We start from the raw sequence: 22,891 nt of genomic DNA, 5'->3' as shown, positions 1-22,891 counted from the left end.
GCTGTTGGATTCACTAGATTTTTTCAGTCTTGTTAGAAATTTTCTTTTTTTTAAAAAAAAAAAAAAGAAAGAAACCAGATATTCCCTTGTTTGTCAGAAGATTGATTGGCTTCACCTTGAAAAACCTCTAGTATTACTCTGGACATGGAATAAATCCATTATGTGATAGTTGATGTGAGTGGATCTGATGTACTTTGTGACCAGCTGGAGGGATCTCAAACAAATGCATCATCTAATGGAACAAAAGTAAAAGTAAATTTACTTAGGATGTGATCCACAGAGATCCTTAGGTGCCCGAGTCCCGCTTGTCGGTACCACGGTGATCTGCAGAACTCCCACTTGGCAGCCACTGACCCACATAGGTCCCTAAATTCACTTGGTGCCACAGGCGCTGACTTTCCTATGTGCTGGGGGTACTCAACCCCCGGCTCTGCCCCAGGCCCCACCCCCAATCCACCCTTGCCTCTGGGCATGTGCACTGTTGCCTTACTCTAAATGCCTGGGTGCTTATCTACAGCCTAAGCCCCAGAGCGATACACGAACTAGGGAAGGTAGGTGTGTGGGAGCCTAATCTGGTTGGCTGCCTCTGAGTGCGCCTATTGGATCAGGCCCCTCAGGAGAATTCACACAAAGTAGCCAGGGCAGAAGACCCTCCCTTATGACCATTAGCCTAGGGGATTAGAGTACTCACTCAGGATGTGGAAGATCTCTGGTTCAAGTCCCCATTACTCCTAGAAAAAAGAAGGGATTTGAATAGGGATTGGCCACCTCTCAGGTGAATGCCGTAGCCACAGGGCTTTCTATCCAGTAGGGGCATTAAAGTATGTGCTTCCTCCCCATTTCCTGCTCTGTGCTTGACTCTCTTAGCTTGTTGAGCAGTACATTTAGAAGAGAGCCATCGGGTCAGCTGAAATATGCAATAAGTTATTAAGAAATAGGATTTGGAAAATGGAAATTCAGAAGAAAAGCTTCACATGATGTTTTGATCTTCCTTTTGGATCAAAAAGGCATGGCGGTATATTTCATGGTGGGAGAGATTAGATTTCCTCATTTCTTTTTCCTTTAAACAGACCCAGCTGCTTGATAAGAATTGTGTGAACAATTTAAAGGGCATTTGTTCCCTATAGGCTGTGAAGGTTTTAGCCACATTGAAACTGGGGCCTGTTTTCACACATTTCAGTTATAAAAATTAATGAGATATACAGTAAGTCACATGATGGATAAGTATTTTGAAGGTGTTTTATCGTATAGAAAACTTTTTAAAGAGTGCCGAAGACCCAGCATGTTTGCAGTGCTGCTGGATAGCAGTACATAAGAGTTCATCTTGCTACACTGAAACCTCTTTGTACCTTTTTTAAATTACAGCTCACTGGACAAGCACACTATGAGCGTGCCCTTTTATATGTTGCTCTGCAGAACATCCAGGACTTAGCTTAACACCTTCGGATATTTAGATCAGACCCATGTAAGATTTTTCTCTTATTTCGTGTACTTTTCTCCTGCCTACATAATAGTCAATGCTGTATTTCCATCAGCACAAGAGACAGTTAATAATTCAAGGGAGCACCCTGGGCAGAGACATCTGTTCAAAGAACTAGCATTGTTTGTACCAAACTATTATAATGTTATGATAGTGAAGCCTTAGTTAGAAAAGAGACTGAGATTAGAAAATAATCCAATAGAAAATACAGGGAGCCACCTCAAACAGATTGTTAACTGTATTTAAGCAAAAAGTATAATGCATCAAGATTCTTCTGCTCAGTCAATCTCCAGCTATGTTACGCTGAGGATATGTAACATCATCTTGTTCCTCTTGTGTCATTTTAATGCCCATCATTGCAACAGCAGTAGATGAAATACTGAAAATGTATCCAAGTACTATAGGAGGGTGCAAGGAAAGCAGATACATTAGTGCATAAACATGGGAAGATTAGAAATTTAAAAGCATTTTGTGTGCACCGTATGGATCTGAGTAGCATTGCCTTTAAAGCCCTGGAAAATATGCTAGTCAAAGTATATCTCATCTTAACAACAGAAATTTGGATAATGATGTATTCTGATTTACAGTTCTATTTGCTATGTTCCCTCTTGAATTTAAATTTACACTACACTTTGACTGTTGACTTTAGAAGTTCTTGCCATATTTTAAATCAGCCCAATTGAAATAGCACTTTAGATGTGTTAATTTTAAAAAATGAAACAAAGTAAACAGTGTGGGCTAGTGAAGAATCAAGTAAAGATAACATGAGCATAGTAATATTGGATAGATGTGAACTTCTCTGCCAGCCCATCGTTAGCAATGGAGCTTGTGATAGGAAAAAACTAATTCTGGGCATGAAAGGATTAAGATGAGTTTGCATAATAATTAAAAACTTTTAGAAGCTTTGTGCTGAAATCTGAATTGACTTTCTGTGCAGGGCTTTGAGTCTCTCCCTCTCTTTTTATCTTTGGGGTTCTTTCTGTGCATTTTATCTCTCTGCTGCTCAGTGAAGCAGAAGGCTAGTATTCAGTTACTGGAACAGAGGAACACCAGGAGATGTTTAACACAGTTAGCAAAAGGATAACTCTCAAGACCAGAAGGAAAATGTTTCAGATGCATAGTCAACAACAAGCAGCATTCAATTCATTCTGAAAAACGTCAGAGAATCTGTATTTGGCAAGACAGCATTAGGGCAAGAGAGCAGATAACTTCATTACATAGTTCTAAGGGGAATAAAGGATGTGCTGCAAGATTATTTGAACTCCTTTCAAAGAGAAGAAAAGGGAGCACAGAAAAAACTGGCTAGAAAAAAAGTGATCATGGACAACTACTATATTTGCCTGAAACAGAGATTGACTCAGTGTGCTAAGAAGCAAAGAGGGGTACAACAGCTAACCCTGATTAACCTGTACTAAGTAACTGTGCAGTAATAAGACACTGGGATTGAAATCCTGGCCCAGTGAACTCAATTGAAATTTTGCATTTCATTTCAATGGGACCAGGATTTCACCTCCGGGGCCTGATTCTTGAATCCACACAGGCAGTGCAAAGCAGCTGTAAACCTGGTGCTTTGGACACTTCAGAATTCCCCTTGAATAAAAAGAATGAGAGGTACAGTGCCATTGTAGCAGCTTTGTCACCTTCCCTCCCGCCAGACTCCTCTGCCATAGAGAGATGACAGAGGAAAAAGGGTGTGGCAGGGGTGATTTTATGTCCCAGTCATCCCCACCTGCGGGAATGGCCCCTTGGGGCCAAAGGCAGATAGGCATCTTTTTGAGCAGCATTGCAGTTTATTAGTAGTCTTAATTTATAACGAGTATTATAAAGAGAAATCTAGCTTAACATACAGCATTCATTGACTGCTAAGGTAATAAACACTTCAGCACCCTAACTTTTTTTTTAATTTTTTTAAATCTCTTCAAGTTGTATGTATACCATTTACTAGCCACTCTCAATGGGGAAAAAGAAAAGGAGTACTTGTGGCACCTTAGAGACTAACCAATTTATTTGAGCATAAGCTTTCGTGAGCTACAGCTCACTTCATCGGATGCATACTGTGGAAAGTGTAGAAGATCTTTTTATACACACAAAGCATGAAAAAATACTTCCCCGCACCGCACTCTCCTGCTGGTAATAGCTTATCTAAAGTGATCACTCTCTTTACAATGTGTATGATGATCAAGGTGGGCCATTTCTAGCACAAATCCAGGGTTTAACAAGAACGTCTGAAGGGGGGGAGGGCAATAGGAAAGAACAAGGGGAAATAGGTTACCTTGCATAATGACTTAGCCACTCCCAGTCTCTATTCAAGCCTAAGTTAATTGTATCCAATTTGCAAATGAATTCCAATTCAACAGTCTCTCGCTGGAGTCTGGAAAACTTCAAATCCAGACTCCAGCGAGAGACTGTTGAATTGGAATTCATTTGCAAATTGGATACAATTAATTTAGGCTTGAATAGAGACTGGGAGTGGCTAAGTCATTATGCAAGGTAACCTATTTCCCCTTGTTCTTTCCTATTGCCCTCCCCCCCTTCAGACGTTCTTGTTAAACCCTGGATTTGTGCTAGAAATGGCCCACCTTGATCATCATACACATTGTAAAGAGAGTGATCACTTTAGATAAGCTATTACCAGCAGGAGAGTGCGGTGCGGGGAAGTATTTTTTCATGCTTTGTGTGTATAAAAAGATCTTCTACACTTTCCACAGTATGCATCCGATGAAGTGAGCTGTAGCTCACGAAAGCTTATGCTCAAATAAATTGGTTAGTCTCTAAGGTGCCACAAGTACTCCTTTTCTTTTTGCGAATACAGACTAACACGGCTGTTACTCTGAAACCTAAGCAAGTCAAAGGCTCAGGCAACTTGCAACAACAGAAAAAAATAACTCTCGTATTCATTACAGAAGTCTGCTGTTACAGCATTTTTCTCTTCTGACTTTCCTCAAGCCCTTTCTGGCTCTCTTGTAGTACTTGGGTGTGAGGATATGAATGAGACAGGAAAAACCTGGGTGGAGGGAGGGCTCAGAATACTTACCAGAGAGGGAGATGCAAAAACACTGTTTCATTTACAAGGCTCAGGCGTGAAAAGAAATGAACTAGAGTAAAGGACATCAGATCTTACACTGCCCAGATAATAAAAAAACCATTCTCATCAATTGAGAAGAAATGCAAATGGAGTGTGTTTCCCCTTTAGGGAAGTAGCCCTAGTTTTTTTTTCGCAGTTCAGCAATGAAAATATGCTCTATTACCTTGGTTAGATGCCATCAACTTCATCTACAGAGAATCCAGTCCAGTTTTCAAATAAAAAGCAGTTTCATCATTATTTTATTCTTCCTTCCCTTAAAACTGCCTCCTGCTTGAGCCAATGTCAGAATTTACCAATGTGTCCTTTTTTGTGCTGTAATTTAATTGGGCAGACAGGCATAAATAAACAGATACTTCGCAAATATTTCCAAAAGGAGACATTTTTAGTGATTACATTGTCTTGTAACTCCACAGTATTCTTACTCAGCTCCCTCCAAATACTCAGAAAACATTCTCACTGGGAATGAGGCAAACCTAAATATATGAATGCATGAGGTTTTTTTAAATGGCGTGTGGGGGATTGGATACTAGCACTTAAAAGAAAGCTTAAGCACAGCCTTATAATAGACATATAGTTACAAACTTATATTTGAAGAGGCTATTGCTTTGCCATAATAAAACTACATCCAGCTGCAAAGCCTTGAAACCCTTACCCTCTACCTCCAGAAGCACAGGCCCTCTATCAACTGCGTTAAAGGAACCTGTTTGTTAGTTGTCATCTACACACTTCCTAAAGTGAAACAATCCCATTGACAGTAACAGGTTCACAGATCTACATAGTGTCAATCTTTACATCAAAAGCAAAACACTTCCCATTGACCGCAACAAAAGGAGGGACTAACTACAACAGAAAATTGTTAACTTTGCCTGATTACAATCTGTTTTCCACAAGTATAGCTGGTATCTCAGCTTTCAAGGAGCATGAGCTGCTTGGAAGGTTTGCTGCTTTTTAGCTGAGGGGAAACAAGTATCAGGAAAAACAGGCAAAAATTCACATCAGGGTAGCTATTTAAGTACCTGTAACTCAAAAACAGCTTGGTGGATTTTCCTTGAAGGTTGTAGAATCTTCTTTGCCTCCAGAGTAAGTCTGGCAATTTTCCAAGCCAAAGTTATAGGGGAACCAAAATAGAGCTTTATAATGGAAGCTGGCTGCAACCTTAGGCCCTGATCCTGAAAACACTTAGGCATGTACTTAACTTTAGCCAAGTCATCTAATTGAAGCTAAGCATGTGAGTAAATGTTTGCCCAGTGGGAGGCCTTAACTCTGGAGAGGCTACTACCAATGCTCTTTATGCTAGCAGCTGTATTTATTTAGTTTGCTGTTGCCCTCCCCCCCACCAAAGTATGCCTAAGACGCTACTTCCAGATATCTGTCTCCAGTTTCTGCTTATTTCCTTTTCCTAAGTGTAGGACTTCATGATCATGAGACATACCACAAAATGCCTAAAGCCCAATCTTACATTTCAGGAACACAGTTCTGTGTTTTGTAATGTTTGCTCTGACATGATGAAGTAAACCAATTAAGAGGAAACTTTGCCCATTTGCTCAGCTCAGGAGTCTGAAGTTTCAAATTATTTGATGAGGTCAAATCATTTCTCAGAATATTTATGTGGAAAGGGGATCTTTGGAAATTTCATATCGCTACCTGTGTGTGTGTGAAGTTTTCCTTTTAAATACCAGGGATTGTTTTGGAGCAAAATTATGCTGGTCAGAGATTTGTCTCATTGTAATCCATTAATTGGCTTGTAGACATAAAGTCCTCCAGGAGTGTCACAAATCCACAGATTCGTGAGTGCTGGAGTTTGTATTTGGATATTTAAATTACTTGAAATATGTGGAGTCACATGAAGCCAGTCAAGTCTATGTTAATTGAACAGCTTTGAAGATGACATAGCCCTGGTTTACACTGGGCGGGGGGGAGAATCGATCTAAGTTATGCAACTTTAGCTACGTGAATAACGTAGCTGAAGTCGATGTACTTAGATCGACGTACTGCAGTGAGTTGACTGCTGCTCCTCCCCCGTCAACTCCACCTGCACCTCTCACAGAGCTGGAGTACAGGAGTCGATGGGAGAGCGCTCAGGAGTCGATTTATTGTGTCTAGACTAGACACGATAAATCGATCTGCGCTGGATCAGTTAATGCCCGCTGATCTGGCGGGTAGTGTAGACATACCCTGGCAAGGTAGATGACAACTTAAAATTCAACTCTGCTTTGAAAAGTAACTATGGAAAAATGGCACATTCATACACAAAAGATCCCTGGGTGTTGTCAGTCTGTCAGCATGCCTACTGATGGGATATAAATGTTTACTACTGTTCGCTCCTCTTTGCACAGTGGAGATATGAGGAAGTGGGTTGGATTCTGGTCCTTCTTGTGCATCAGCTGAATTGATTAGTACATGCTAATCACTTACACCTGTGCTGCCTAAGAACTTTTACATGTGTCACTGCGGGCATAAGACTGTAGGTGCTGCAATAGCACAATAGAGTGGTGGTCTGTCTAATCTGGTATCCTGTCTCTGAGAGCAGCCAGAACCAGGTGGTTTATAGGAAGGTACAGGAAATCCTGAAGTGGGCAATTATTAAATAACCTTCCCATGGCGAAATGCCTTCCTAAACCTTGTCAGTTAGTGGTTGGCATATGATCTAAAGCATGAGGCTTTAGCTCCCTTCTGAAAAAAGAAAAAAATATAGCTCTTCTTTACTATAATAGAGGATGTTTTCAATTTCCATGTAAATGTTATATTTTTTTCTGAATCTTACTAGGCTGTTTGACTCAAATATAGTTTGTGGCACTGAAGTTCCATAAGCTAATTATGTGTTGTATGAAAAAAAAAATCCTCTTTATTTTTTTAATTTAATTTATGTATTATTTTCCTTGGATATCCCCTGGTTCTCGTATATGAACGGGTAAATGAGAGCACCCAATTACCTTCTCTCTAACATTCATTATTTTCTGTATTTCTATCTTATACCCTCTGACTTTTTCCCTTTCTACACAATTCCAGCATTCCTAGTCTCTTTTCATCTGGATGTCTCTCCAGGCTTCTGATCATTTTTGTTGCACGTCTCTGGACCTCTTCTATTTCAGCTATATCTTTTTTCAGATAGGGTGACCAGAATCGAGAACTGTATGCCAATGAAGACTTGATTTATTAAACTACACTCTGATATTTTCAGTATTATTTTTTAACCCATTCTTTATATAGCCTGTTTGTTTGCTTCTATAATTTGTCATTGCACATTGAGCAGAAGTTTTCATCGAATTGTCCACATGGACTCCTGGTCTTTTTTTCTTGAGTGGTTTCAGTTACTTTGGAACTCAGTAATGTGTACAAATATTTCAACTGATTCCTTCCAGTCTGCACTGCTATGCATCTGTCAACATTGCATTTGCATGTGCTATCATGCTACTCATTCACCTGGCCTCCTTAGGACCTTCTAAAGCTCCACATAATCTCTTCTAGTCTTTACAAACCTACATTATTTTGCGTCATTTGCAGATTTTGCCACTTCACTGTTTTCAGATAATTAATAACTATATTAAACAACACGCGTCCTAGTACTGAAGTTGGGGCACCTTACTCTTAATCTTTTGCCTGGCTAAAAACTGACCATTTATTCCTGATTTATGTTTTGTTTCTAGGCTGGTTCTATGAAAGTTCTTTACCTCTCCCCCCATGACTACCTAGTTTCCTTAAAAGAAAAGGAGTACTTGTGGCAGCTTAGAGACTAACAAAAGGTGCCACAAGTACTCCTTTTCTTTTGCGAATACAGACTAACACAGCTGCTACTCTGAAACCTAGTTTCCTTAATAACCTCCTGGGAAGGACTTGGACAAAGGCTTTTTGAAAGTCGGTATCATATCCGCTGCTTCTTTAATATTTTGCTGACAAACTCCAAGAATTCTACTAGAATTAGAGGTGCATGTGTTTCCTTTATGGAAGCCATCCCAGTTTGGTCCTATCATATCCATCTAAGTGCTTTATAATTCTGTGTTTACATATCATTCAGGCAGTCCTTTGCCCTGCTGAACTTTTGTTACCAGTATATGATATCCTAGATCAGTGGTTCTCAAACTTTAGCAACCCAGGACCCCCATTTTGATTTAAAAAATGTTGCAGACCCCAAACTCTTCCACTCAGCCCAAGGCCCCATCACCACCCCACCTCTTCCTGCTCCCAGTCCATCCCTGCCCCCTCCTCTTTCTGTCCCCTCAGAGCGTGCCCTGTTCCCGCTCCAGCACCTCCTTCACGCCGCTGAACAGCTATTCCCCAGCATGCAGGAGGCACAGGGAGGGAGGGATGGGGACAAGTTGATCAGCTGGGCCAACAGACCCCCTGGAGTACCCTTGTGGACCCCGAGTTTGAGAAATGCTATCCTAGATTAAATTTGTGACATTGCCACTTCAAAAAAAAAATTTTTCTTATGACCAGAGCACACTAAAAAAATCTTTTAACAATGGTGTCTGGAAATTGACTTTAGTTTCTTGTGGCAGCTGTGATCTAATGTTGGATTGCACAGCGGGCAGAGTTTGGGTTGTGTGTTCTATTCCTGAGTTTGCATGGACTCATTAGGCAAGCCATTTAGTCTCTCTGTGACTTAGGGCTAGCCTACACTGGCACCGTTAAATCGCTGCCACGGCAGTGCTGCTGTAGTCACGGCAGAGCGCTGGGGGAGAGCTCTCCCAGCGCCCTTAAAAAACACATCTCCTGGGAGGCGTGGCTCCCTGCACTGGTGCATTGTCTCCACTGGAGCTTTAGGGCGCTGAAACTTGCTTGCTCAGTGGGGTGATTTTTCACACCCCTGAGCGAGAAAGTTGCAGCGCTGTAAAGTGCCAGTGGAGACAAGCCCTTAGTAAATTGGGGCTAGTAATGCATGCCCGCTTTGAGATCTACAGATAAAAGTGTGAATATTTCTTTGAACTAAACAAATATTTCGGTTCAAGCATGACCATTTCCGTGGAATCTCTCCCTTTTCAAGGGTGGGAATATCTACCATCCTTAATTTACTGTAGAAACCATTGAGACTTATTGAATCTTATTTTTTAAAAGCGCAAATCAAGCGCTGCAGCGCAGAGCTGACAGTACCATCTGGCCCTGCATCTCAGTCTTTCACAGCACACTAGCACCTCTATACCTCAGGGTCAAATAGTCCACTCAGCACTTTGCTGGCATCATTGTGCAGGTTTCAGTTTCATGAAAGAATTTGCTGGCTCGACTTTTTAGCTGTAAAGTAGGTTGACAGCGCACGTTTCCAAAACAAAAGACTGAAAACTAGATTCGAAACAGAAGCATATTTAGGAACAAGGGTGTGCTACATTGGGAGGAAAAGTGCAGTGACTGAATTCATGCAGCCACTACAGTGGATTATACATTTGCAGTTTTGGCTTCATAGTTCAGAACCAGCTTCTGAAATATAAAGCATTTACGCTATAAGACCTGCTTCTAACCTAACCCCTGGCATGTCCTTGTTAAATTAATAATTGCCCTGTCCATATTCTCTTCATCCAATACCCAGTTTGAGTCAATCTTTGCTATTTGTCCCACTGGACCAGCTGGGTCAGATAAGATGGAGCCATAGAGCTGGGTGTCATTAACACAGGGGTAGGCAACCTATGGCATAGGTGCCAAAGGTGGCACACAAGCTGATTTTCAGGGGCACTCAAACTGCCCGGGTCCTGGCCACCTGCATTTTAATTTAATTTTAAATGAAGCTTCTTAAATGTTTTAAAAACCTTATTTTCTTTACATACAACACTAGTTTAGTTATATACAGTATTATAGAGTTATAGCAAGAGACCTTCTAAAAACTTTAAAATGTATCACTGGCACAGAAAACCTTAAATTAGAGGGAATAAATGAAGACTCGGCACACCACTTCTGAAGGTTTGCCGACTCCTGCATTAACATATGGAGGCAAAAACCCTAAGTGACTTCAAGACTGTGCTTGATAAGTTTATGGAGCGGTTGGTATGGTGAGACTCCCTACAATGGTGTGTAGCTGATCTGCGACTGCTAGTAGCAAATATCCCTAATGGCTGCTGATGGGACACTAGAGGGGGAGGGCTCTGAGTTATTACAGATAATTCTTCCCCAGATGTCTGGCTGGAGAGTCTTGCCCACATGTTTAGGGTTTAACTGGTCACCATATTTGGGGTTATGAAGGAATTTTCCCCCAGCTCAGATTGGTTGAGACCCTGGGGGGGGGGTTTCGCCTTCCTCTGCAGCATGGGGCACGGGTCACTTGCAGGTTAAAACTAGTGTAAAGGGTGGATTCTCTGTAACTTGAAATATTTAAACCATGATTCGAGGACTTCAGTAACTCAGCCAGAGGCTAGGGGTCTATTACAGGAATGGGTGGGTGAGGTTCTGTGTCCTGCAATGTACAGGAAGTCCGACTCGATGATCAAGGTGACCTTTCTGGCCGTAACGTGTGTGAGCCTATATGCAAAGCACAACCTACTCTATCTTTTCCTCACTAACCCTCCTAACATCCCCATGGAGCTTGCCTTCGCTTGAATTCTCAGTCATGTTCACTGACTTAACGTAAAATACAATTGTTAATTCAAGTGTAGGCGTTTTATACCTTACAAAAATTACACTGCACAGAGCAAACACTGTGAAGTGTGTGCGTGTGCCCCTGCGGCCCCCATCCTTCTTCAGGATAGGCCTCCTCTCCAAATGCCAGCACCACAGCCAGCCACACCCTGCTTTGATGGAATGTCCCAGTATGGCGCATGCCAGTATCACCACATCTTAGGGAGGGGAAGGCCTAACCTGAAGCAGAGTTTGAAATTATGTGCTGAATGCCCCTCACAGCATGGTTAACTGCAGACAGTAGGGGTATATCTACACTGCAGTTAAAAACCCATGAGTGGCCTAAGGCTCGTGGGGCTTGGGCTAAGGGGCTGTTTAAATTCAGTGTAGACAGATTCAGGCTGGAACCCAGGCCGTAGACCCCTGCAAGGTGGGAGGGTCCCAAAGCTTAGGCTGAAGCCCAAACCCAAACATCTGCATCGCAATTAAACAGCCCCTCAAGCCTTAGTCAGCTGGTATGGGCCAGCCACAGGTATAGAACTGCAGCGTAGACATACCTTTAGACCACAGGGTTGAAATGAAAAGAATTTACCATTTTAGGCCCTTACTTGGAGAGGTGGCGAACATCTGCAGTACCACGGAGACCAATGGGAGTTGCAGATGCTCAGCAACTCTCATTGTAGGTCACCTTTTAAACAAACAATTTTTGCAAAAATCTTTCAATAGGCACCTTTAAAAGGAGAACCCCCACTCCTGGTCCCTTCAGTTTCCCGCATTATCCTTATGGTTTCTGATTACAGGAAGTTGAACAAGATGAAGGTTATAATCAGTCATTTCTAGAAGCAACCAAAACGTAATCTGGAACTGTTTGAATGTAAAGTTATAGCCTCTTATTTTATATCATCTTTTATACAAACTACATCTCAACATTTTAATGCTTAAGTGACCTTGAGATTAGGAGCTTGTCTACATTTGAAATGCTGCAGCGGGACACCTGTTGTGCTTTCGTGTCGACACTACCTCCACCAACAGGAGAGGTTCTCCCATCGGTGTAGATAATCCACAGTCCCAGGTGGTGGTAGCTAGACTTCTTCTGCCGATTCAGTGCTATTTACGTGGGGATTTAGGTCATCTGAACTGTGCAGCTCAGGGGTGTGGATTTTTCACACCCCCCGAGCGACATAGCTGGGTCTATCTAATTTTCTAGTATAGACTAGTCCTAGGACATTACGGGTGTATCTACATTAGAAATACTGCACTGGTCTAGCACTGTAGTAGTGTAGACATTACAGTGATGGAAGGGGTTCTTCTGTCGCTGTAGTAAATCTACCTCTCCAAGATGTGGTAGCTAGATGCCATAAAAACTGTTGCCACCACAGCCTTATTTCTATGCCATTCTAACAAGATTTTACTGACACTTCTTTTGTTTCAATTCCCTTTTGCAGTGGCTAAGAAACCCAGGCCCACAGCATGAGAAACGGACTCTGTTTGGAGACATGGTGTGCTTCTTGTTTATAACTCCACTGGCAACCATCTCTGGCTGGTTGTGTCTGCGGGGAGCGGTGGACCATCTGCACTTTAGTAGCAGGCTAGAAGCTGTTGGCCTCATTGCACTCACTGTCGCACTCTTCACTATTTACCTCTTTTGGACACTAGTAAGTACTGTTAATTTAACTATCATGTGGTAGAGTGTGTCATATTCTATTACCTTTTATAGGATATTTTTAGAGTAATGGCTGAAGGGGACCCTATAGGTTTCATCCCAATTAAACTGTACAGAACTCTTCCTTAAAGGTACTTTGCCTTTGGTATTTGGTAATAACTGACTCAGTGCACCACAGGAGATGGCAGGAGGGAACAAGCAAGCCTGAGGGGAGAAGAGTTCAAGACAGATGTTGCAGGTGTGAACGACCATTGACTGCATGGGGAAGAGCAGAGGGAGATTTAAGACGGATCCTTGTATCCTAAAAATGGCGGCCACTTGGCAGTGGCACAAGCATGGTCTTCTAATTTGACTTCTGACTGCTATTATGCATGCACATACTTTTCAAAGTGCTGAGTTTGTGTAAAAATTTAATCTTAGTAGAATATTTTTCAGATCCCTGCTTCTCTAGGCCCCATGTATTCTGCCATGGAATTTGCCACGGAATCCACACCTTGCTGCAGGATGGTGCTCCAGAATCTAAGCATTCATTTATATAAAAAATAGCCCCATTTTGAGCTCTTGTGATATCCCTCCAAATGGGAACAGAATGCATGAGTTTGGCTGTGCTAGAAGGTGGCTGAACCAATATAGCCACCCCAGTGCAGTGCATCCACACTCGTGCTAAAAAACTCCAGTGCAGCCAACAAGCCCTAAGACAACACCATGTTGCATCACTGAGGCTGCAGGCAACCTGAAGCAAGCAATAGCTCTGGGCAACATTCATTCCATTTGTGGTATTGGCAGCCGTGTTACCGATACTCATGATTGCGGGCCAATGTGGGAGCTATCCCAAGAAAACACAGGCAGCTCAGAAATGTTGCCCAAAATGTCTGCAGTTTCTCCCTTCTCCCTCAGTGCTGCTCTTTGCAGCAACTCACCAAAGGAAACAGGTAACATTTCCCTCTGGTAAGTGTGGCTTAATTCTTCAGTGTGTAAACACACTAGGCTGGAAGCACACTCGAAGTTAGGCAGCAGAGTGTTTTTGTATTTGATGCTACCTCTCAGGCTACCTTACAGAGCTTGTAGATTTCAAATGATCACTAAGATACTTCTGTACTATACATCCAAGTCACCTTGAAAGCCCAACTGGGGCCTGATTTGTTTCTTAATTTCAGAAATATTAGTAGGGGTTGGCTACAAAATAGTTTGGCTGAAGAATTAGATTTCATTATTCTTGGTGCATGGACTCTTGGGGATGCCCATTAAATAACTACTGCAACAATTAACTGCAGCTACTAAAAACGACTTGGGTAGGGCTATTCTTACCAATAACATTTAAAAATCACTTGTTTGTTTTAAAAAAGGGTTTCTCCTTTAGGGGTATGGAAAGAAGCGTGTGTGTCTCTCTTTCAAAGTTTGGGTAGGTGCTTAGTGTGGTGATGAGCCGGATATCAATACCTAGCTCAATCAGTTTAACTAAAATATACCACCTTCATTGCACCGTGGCCCCCTAGTTGTAGTTTTTCTACTGGAGGGGGGGGGAGAGAAAGAAGGGGGGAAAACTCTACATCCATTTCTACTATATTACTCAGGGCAGCAGGAGGTAGATGTGTGAGGGAGGCAAAGTATTTCAGCTTACAGAACAGCAACCACTCCCATTTAGGAGGAAGTAAATTAAGTGGTTAGAAGAAGGAAGCCAAGTAGCCAGGACTGGGATCTTATTGCAGCACTGCTACACAGAAGAGTTTGAGCACATCACTTAAGTGCTGGTTTCAGAGTAAGAGCCGTGTTAGTCTGTATTGGCAAAAAGAAAAGGAGTACTTGTGGCACCTTAGAGACTAACCAATTTATTTGAGCATGAGCTAATAAAGCTCATGCTCAAATAAATTGGTTAGTCTCTAAGGTGCCACAAGTACTCCTTTTCTTTTCACTTAAGTGCTGTGTGCCTCAGTTTTCCCCATCTAGACTATGGCTATAATGTTTCTGTACCAGACAGGGTGTAAGACAAATAGTTTTGTAAGGTGGCTTGACATGCTTGGCTGAAAGGCACTGTCTATCTGCAAAGCATTTTAGAATACTTTTATTAGCAAGACAGTAAGTTCCTCTGGAAAGGCCAAGATTTTAAAAGCAACTATGATTTTGGCTGCCTAACTAAAGCACCTTAAAAAGGGCTTGACTTTCAGATGGTATTGGCCACTCAGCTTCTGAAAATCAAGCCCATCCCAAGTGTGTGAAGCTGAAAACACAACACAAAAATCACATCACTTTTGAAAAATCTTGGCCCTATTATCTTTACTCTCGCTACAGAGTAGCGTGCACCTCTATAGAGCACTATATTGCAAATCTTTGTGTTAACAGAATAAAAAGCACCATCAGCAGATCCATTCTAATCTGAAAGACAGGAACATAGGAGAATCTGCACTGCTCTGTTAGAGAGCCATGGAGGGAATATTCTTATCAGTGCAGGATAAAGTATATGTGCAGCACAGTGATGCTCCTTGGGATTCTGGGGGAAAAAAAATAAAATTTCAGTTTACTTCCAACAAATCAGTTTAATTTTCTCTATAATCCAAAACTGGCATATGGGTTATGTACACCACTACACCTCAGCGAACCAAGAGCTTAATGAACTGACAACAGGAGATACTTTTTTGGTAGAGAGGTTCTTAGGAATAGGGTAAAATTGCTTCCTTGCAAATTTAACAGCCAAAGTGTCCCAGAAAGACTATTGCTTTTCTTCTGAATTTAGTCAATATCTCTGTGACCTATACACAAAAAATACTTGTGTTCTCGAGTAGGAAGATCTGCATCTTGGGTCTGGAAGCCTTCTATTTAAGCCAAGAATTTAGGGCCAAATTCTGCTTTGATTTACATCCTGAGTGGTGCCTGACTTCTGTGGGATTGGATAGGGAGTATATCAGAGCATTATTTTAATCCTCTAGTTTGCAAAACAATGTAATTGCTGTTTAAAAATATTAAAAGCAAATGCCTATCTGATTGAGTTCACAAGGCACTTAAGTGAGCTTTGAAGCTGGATTCCCCCCAACCCTTGCTATCTAAGTCCAAAGACAAACAGATGCTTACTATGCCAGCGATTGATGTAAAATCATACGTTTTATGTAGCACCTCAGGAGTTCCACGTTGAAGTGTTCAGTGAAAATGGAGATATAGGCTATGTCTCCACTGCAAAAAGCTGTGTTTTTACACTAGATAACTAAGTCAGTGTAAAATCCTAGTGGAGAGAAGGCAGACATCGTAGCTAGTTGAGGTAAACCACAGGTGGGGGAATATAAGGTTGACCTTGATTACCTATACTGAGATAAACACTGTGTATACCTTGACTCCACTAGGATTTTTATATTGAGATAGCTAACTCAAGACAGCTTCGAAGGAGACATTTGCATCACTTAAAATAAGAGTTATTTATATTCCCCAAATCCTCCTGGCAATCAGCCCTGGATGCTTACTTGCAGCTCCTAGAGTAAGGACATGAGTAGCTTCCTTTGACAGTTACGCAGCCCATAGACTGAATGTTTTGCAAGCTCAGTGTAAACAAACAGCAGTACCTTCCTACTGTCCCTCCCTCCCCCCAGACTGCGTGTCTCCTCCAGATATAGTGTCTTCAATTCACTCCATATCTCTTGGATAGCAATGACCTACAGAAGTGGCGCAGTTGCATAAAAATCAATGACAAATAAAGTGTCTGTCAACAGTACACAGGCAGTTCCCACCTATGGCTCAAGAGTACTATATTATTGTCATATATTACCAATACACTTCACAAATGAAGGGTCTGATACCGTTGCCTTCAGTGCTAAATGCATATAAGGTAATTGTGTGTGCAAAAACTGCTGACAGCTGTCAGTATCTACGCCACAATCACTTCTCTCACTACTGCTAGTGCATCCGTGTGAGAGATGGAACACAATAGCTTTTAACACAATGTTATTGCTAAACATGTATGTAAAGGCAGGAAGTGAAGTGTTCTGCATCCAGTTGAAACTGCAGTGGGTCTTTGGATAATGTTTGGAACCCAGTTTGTTGATAATTTCTGGCTGAAAATGGATAGACACAAAAATGTGGGCCTTTCCTTCTCTTCTCAGAGGGGACCTCCACTTACCTCTCCTTATCCCTAGGGTGAGTTACTGCCATTTTCTATCTCCATTTTTTTTTGCTGTCACTCACCTGCTCCCTTCCTTTTCCTGGCAGCCACTCAATCCTCTGCCTGTGCCTTCCTCTCTGTCTCCTGCTACTCCCAGTCTGCTCTCATATATTCCTCATCCCCATAGCCTTCCTTCAAGTTCCCCTCTCCCCCGCCACCTCCCCAACAGTCTCATTCTTTGTAACATGTTCCCCCTCACGGTCTCAGACCTAGGCCACACCTAGTGAATAAGAGTGGTCATCTGTACCGACATTAATCTGGCTTCAAACTCATTCAAAATATGGAGTACTAGTACCTATCTTTACAACTGCAACCCCCACTTCCTCTTGCAAAATATGAAGGGAAACGTTGGCCATCTCACCTGAGAGCAGTCTGGTTTCAATTCCACTGAAAACAAAGGTGGCCCTTTTTAATGCAGGTAAAAGTCATAAGCAAGCACCAGCTTTTCTGGAGATCCTGAGCAACTTAAAAAAACAACCCAAACAGCTCCCTAAAATGAAATACTCATGCTACCATGGTGAGAACTGGCAGTTCTGCAACATGGTGCATAACTACCGTATCTTCTGTGGAGTCTTGAGTCTGACACATTAATTGGGGGGAAAAAAAGGGTGGGGGGTAGGGGGGACAGAAGCAGAAGAGCATAAGCCTCAGTCATTATTTATGTATGTGCCTACCTGTGAGCTACTTGCTGATCTTCACAATGAAGTTACTATCAGTGTCTCAACTGTCAGCATTAAGCTGTATATCAGATTCATTTGTTTCCAAGTTGCTGCCAATAATTTAACTTACAGAAGTGGCTTCTTCCCAGATAGGGGAGCTAACTAGTTTGTAAGATTGTGGGTGCTTCCAGCTGCGGGGAGATAGGAATGGACTCTGGCCCAGGTTTTGTCCCGAGCAACTGCACTTCCCTGCTGCTGAAAACTTGTGATGCAGTCTGTGCAAGCATGGTCTCTAGCCTCAGATTTTCTTCTCGCTACTGTTTTTATCCAACCATTAGGCTGGTAATACATGACCATAGAAGTCAGGAAAGGATAGGTAGGGATAGTAGGGTATCATGGGAGGATTAAAGTAGTAACAGGGAGTTCTTTGTTGGGAATGAGTAGACAGCAGCGAATGGGGATGGGTAGCACAGGGGAGCTGAAAATAAACATACTAGCATTCAGTACAATTCATTACAGATAGAACAGCAGGTCTCAAATTTTAGCAACACCCACTTCGATTTAAAATTTTTTATAGACGCCCAAGCTGGCTTCTAATTTTCCCTGAGGGTGTTTATTTCTTGTTTCTAGTTTATTTCATTCTAGGACACCAAGTATTTTTAAAATGTATAATCTGTTCTCTCCTGATCTTCCACCAGGTGTCATTTAGGTACCACTGTAGATTATACAATGAATGGCGTCGGACCAATCAGAGGGTGATACTCCTAATTCCAAAATCTGTCAGCGTTCCTTCTAACCAGCAGTCATTGCTGGGCCATCATTCAGTCAAAAGGAACTCAAAGGAGACAATCGTTTGATTTTGGCAGTTCTGCACTGGAGTCATGCACTAAATAGACTTTCTTAAACCCATGGGCTCTGATTCCATCCAGAACCTGGTACAGTGCTATTCCGATTTACAAACTCTTTACAGACGAAGAAATCATTGTTTTAATTCAAATCATGGATGCTGCAATCATATGATATTTGCTAAGCTGCCAAACATGTTTATTTAGCAGATACTGTATGAAATTCTACAAACTCATGTTAATACCTGCCTTGTCAGTGATGCAAGCCCTCCTTTTTTATTATTGTTTAAAAATATTAAAACTATGATAATTAACAATGCAAAAACAAATTTCAGAGTGCTTTCTTTATTTTAACAGTATTATTTCTATGGGTATCTGGACAGGAACCAGTCCTGAATATTTTATTTTACTGACTCAAAGGAGATGGCATTACAAGAAGGAAATTGTGCTACATTTAGTTTTATTTGAAGTGCATCTTATACTAATCTTGGATTATTAAAAATGTTTTTAAGGTGAGTTCTACAAATGGGCATTCTATTTATCATAAAAACCCATTAAAAAGCATTCTCTTCCATTTCTTGTTTGGTAGTGAAAACCTGAGAGAAAATATTTTTTTCTAATAAGAAAAATGCAAAATGTGTGAAAAAGTCTCTCACAGATTGCAATAATCTTCCGAGTCAAAAATATTTCATAAAGCAGTTCCCAAAAAAGGACTCAGTTACAGGGTTATTTCCTTTTCATTTGGAAGGAGCAAATTAACCCCAAATTCTGCACTAAAGTTACACTGGTGTAACTAAAGAGTTGAGTTACTTTTTATTTACCCCTGAGCTAAATTTGGCCCTATTAATTAATTTTGTAAGGGGGACTTTGCATACATAATGAATTAATAGATCATTAGACATTTCCTTGGAAGCCTGAACATGTCTTGCATAACAATTAGCCTTACTCTAGAAATGCTGAATTTTCAGCTTGACAGGTAAATTTAGTGGAGTATATAAACTCTCTCATTGTAGCATTGAGACTAAGGCTCTTTATAAAATGTAAAACACTACATGCTATTATGACCACACTGTATTATGAATCTGAATATTAAGTTGTATTCCTGGGTAGTATTTCCTGCTTTCAACCATCCCCTTTATTTTTATATTTTTAAATCAATTCATTCACTGACTCTTAGATTTTGGCTCTCACATTATACAATAAGGGATATGTAGTTATGTGGGAAGACTCATTTGGTGCTGAATGCTTCTACAGCTAAAAGCTATTAAATGCTGCTGGCAAGCTAGTGGTAAGTAACTTATTTGCCATTTTAAAATAAGGATTTCTAGAACATGATGAGGGTAGTCCCACCCTGCTTTGTTTCCCACCCTGCGGAGAAATTGAAAAGTGGTAAAGTGTGTGTTGTGAAGAGGTAATGATTTATATTTCTGATGGATCAAGCTGATGCGGGTGTTCTTTGTCAGCCAAGATAGAGCTATTTAAATACAAAGCTCTAGCAACAAACAAACCCATCAGCCATGCTTTGTGCTGTCTCAGCTCACATGTATTTGGAGTTGTAATAATAGATTTTCCTTTCGACACTAATTCCAGTGATACAAGTATCTAATATTCCATTTAGTCATAAGCCCTCCAGGGGTATTAGAACTACAAACAGCCATCATTGCCTAAGTTTTCTATAATCAAATACCAACTTTGTCCATCTGTCACACTTTACCCTTCACAGAGAAATATGATCAACTCTCACTTGACAATCATTTTTGCTCTGCAGTCTACCTTTAATACTTTAGCACAAAAGAGACAGCACTATTAATGATATAGCTGGGATACAGTCTTCCCGCAATGGCACCAAGAAGGTAGGTTCCTATCATGCAGATATATTATTACATTTTGTGCCTAACATGCAAGAGTGGAACAGAGATCTTTGAAAGAGGCGGCTTTATATCCCGCACCCCATATTCATGAATCAGTGCTACTGAGGTCTTTTTGCTCTACATGTGCCAAAGCAACATTATGGTGCCTTGTTCTCCTCCAGACAGCAAGACAGTAGGGTGAGTGCTACTAATGTCACATTCCCACCTTCCTCTCTGGACCAAAGACCTAGCAGTCAGAAAGATCCTAGTGACCAGCTCTGATTCCTCTTTCTCTAGGAGTAAGTGATCTTTTCATACTGAATCACTGTTTGGATTGATGTAAATTCAAAATTGGTGTCTATTAAAACAAAAGTTATTAACAACAGCAACAAACTCAATTTTTTGCTTCTGAAGGGACTTTAAGGGTAGTAAATATCTATGGCACTAGCTACACTTAGAGCTAATGACAACACGACAAAGGCTGCAGTGTGCTATTACAACAGATCCAGTAAAGTAAAAACTAAATGCTAAGTACAACTAATAAAGAATGAGTGGTTTTGTTTCTTTTGTTAAACGTATCTCATTCTTTCCTTTGGCTGGCAGCAGCACAACCATGGTCCTCAAAAGGATTTTTCACCCATACCTGAAGTTGAGCTTCTCATTCATTTTCCAAGTAAAAATTCAGCCGAGGGGGGAATGGTACATGATTTAAAATTGTGAACAGAAAACAACAACGCAACCCTACACAAAGTTAGAAAGCAGCAGGCACAAGTCAGCTTCATTTCTTCCTCTTAGACCCAGTCTTGCCCTGAAATTTCAGCAGACATAATGCATATTTAAAAAAAGATTAAATTTATTCCAGCAGTGATGCTAAATAGTTTTAAATACTGGAATCAAAACTATGTTATGCAGCTAAAGGCATCCTACTTTTTGTTCTTCTAAAAAAAGTATGAAATTTAGGGAAAAAATTATATTATTCATGATATTAATAAAATATATGACTACGGAAAAAAGTACTTAGATTGAGACCGCTGTAAACCAGCATTTATTATTAGAACTTCACTTTTAGCAAGTTACATATTAACACCACTGACCTTTTGAATGCAATCTGTGACTATGTAGAAATGTTCAGCATTGTCAGATCATGCTCTGTTGGATGCCATTTCAAAGACAGACATGAGAAATATTTATAAGGCTGATAGTTTGTTTCAGAGGGACTGGGGGTAAGCGGTCTTCATCAGAGGGCTCTGACACATAGGAAGACTCTCCCCCCCACTTCGCCCCCCCCTTCAGCATTTTCCTTTATCAGAAACTGACAAGCAGTCAATTTCTTCTCAAACCAGCTCCACACCCAGACTGCCTCTCTTTGCAGGGCTGCTGGATAATTGTTTATCTATCCTCCACTTTTATTTCAGGCTCTTGAAAGCTGACTGGTCCCTGTTTCAGAATGGTGTTTACATGGAGTTTACTTTAAAAAGGGAGGGGAGGGAGGAAGAGAAGAGTTGTCTTACTTTTTCAGTTTCAGGATCTTTCCAATTTAAAGAAAAACAAGAGATGTTTACGAACAGGTGCCTTGACAGCTCTTTGATGAGGACCAGTCTCTAGAGGACCAGCAGGAGGCAACTAAAAGCCTATGATAAAAGATTATTGTTGGTTCTGGGCTCCAGACATGACTGGTTTATAAACTAATATTGCCTCCTAGTACATATAAAAAACAAGAAATATAAATAGGAATTTACCCCATATGAGATTCCCTTTCAATTAACCACACCTGTCCCTAACTACTCATACCTGCCTCAAAAACAGGGCTTTTGTGGGACCATTTGCTACCACTAATATGGTGCCTTTGTGAGCCTATTGCCCTCTAGTGGCTGGCCCTGCTACTACAGTTCTCCATCAAGTATTAGAGACCTATCTTTTAGAGTTGAAGGATCTGTGATCCATCCTTAGCTGAGAGCACAATATATAACCTTGTCTATTGGCGGATATGAATTCACCACCACAACACAACCATTTGGGGAAGAAAGCCTCCTGTATAACTCAAGTAGGAATTGACTAAGGGTAAGACACAAAGGAAGGCCTCAACATATCCAGAAGGGGAAGAAAGGGGGGTTAACAAAAAGAAAAAAACATACTCCAATTCCCCATAATTCTTATCATACTATCAGATGACTGCTTTTCCTTTTCTCCTGTGGGCCTTGTGGTTATCTAGACTACTTAGAAGGATCTCAAACTAGAGATTCAACACAGGCAAACGCATCCCTTGTTCTGTCTCAAATCAGCCAGATTCCTCTGAAATATATTCTTTAAAATCTATGCTTTCATGGCTGTAAATACTTATCTGGCACTGGGCAGTTGAGGTTGGCTCTCAGTTCTCAAATAGCAGGGAGCACCAAAGTAATGCTGGCTAGTGTCTCTGGTTCTAGGAGTAGAATTAGTCTCTACATGACACCACTAGGATGAATGCAGCAAGTTTATACAAAGATCTTTTGAATACAAGAGGGTAGGTATATTGTTCTGTAGGGTTCTTAAATTATTACAAATGGAATGTCATCTGGCCAGGACACCTTGAATCAATCCAAGTGGATATGTCCACACTGCTCTTTTTAGTGCTGTAGTGCAAGC

The 22,891-nt window shown here is 41.1% G+C and overlaps 1 protein-coding gene and 1 long non-coding RNA gene across 2 annotated transcripts in view; one reads left to right on the top strand and one right to left on the bottom strand.

Annotated features, from left to right (window-relative positions):
• Positions 1-18,735, top strand: part of MARCHF3 (membrane associated ring-CH-type finger 3) — a 95,715-nt gene extending 76,980 nt beyond the window's left edge. The window contains exons 4-5 of the mRNA XM_077817392.1: positions 12,551-12,760; positions 18,270-18,735. Coding sequence (XP_077673518.1) covers positions 12,551-12,760; positions 18,270-18,428 — 369 coding nt within the window. The 3' untranslated portion in view covers positions 18,429-18,735. The remainder of the gene's footprint in view (positions 1-12,550; positions 12,761-18,269) is intronic.
• Positions 95-21,510, bottom strand: LOC144265131 (uncharacterized). The gene is made up of 3 exons (XR_013346184.1): positions 21,361-21,510; positions 692-731; positions 95-232 (listed from the first exon to the last, which is right to left on the bottom strand). It is a non-coding gene; the product is annotated as an uncharacterized LOC144265131 (long non-coding RNA).
• Between the last annotated feature and the right edge of the window lie 1,381 nt (positions 21,511-22,891).

The sequence above is a fragment of the Eretmochelys imbricata genome, chromosome 5, assembly GCF_965152235.1.
Source record: "Eretmochelys imbricata isolate rEreImb1 chromosome 5, rEreImb1.hap1, whole genome shotgun sequence".
Lineage (NCBI taxonomy): Eukaryota > Metazoa > Chordata > Testudines > Cheloniidae > Eretmochelys > Eretmochelys imbricata.
The sequence above is the reverse complement of the archived record's forward strand: the minus strand, read 5'-3'. Positions and strand labels throughout refer to the sequence as shown.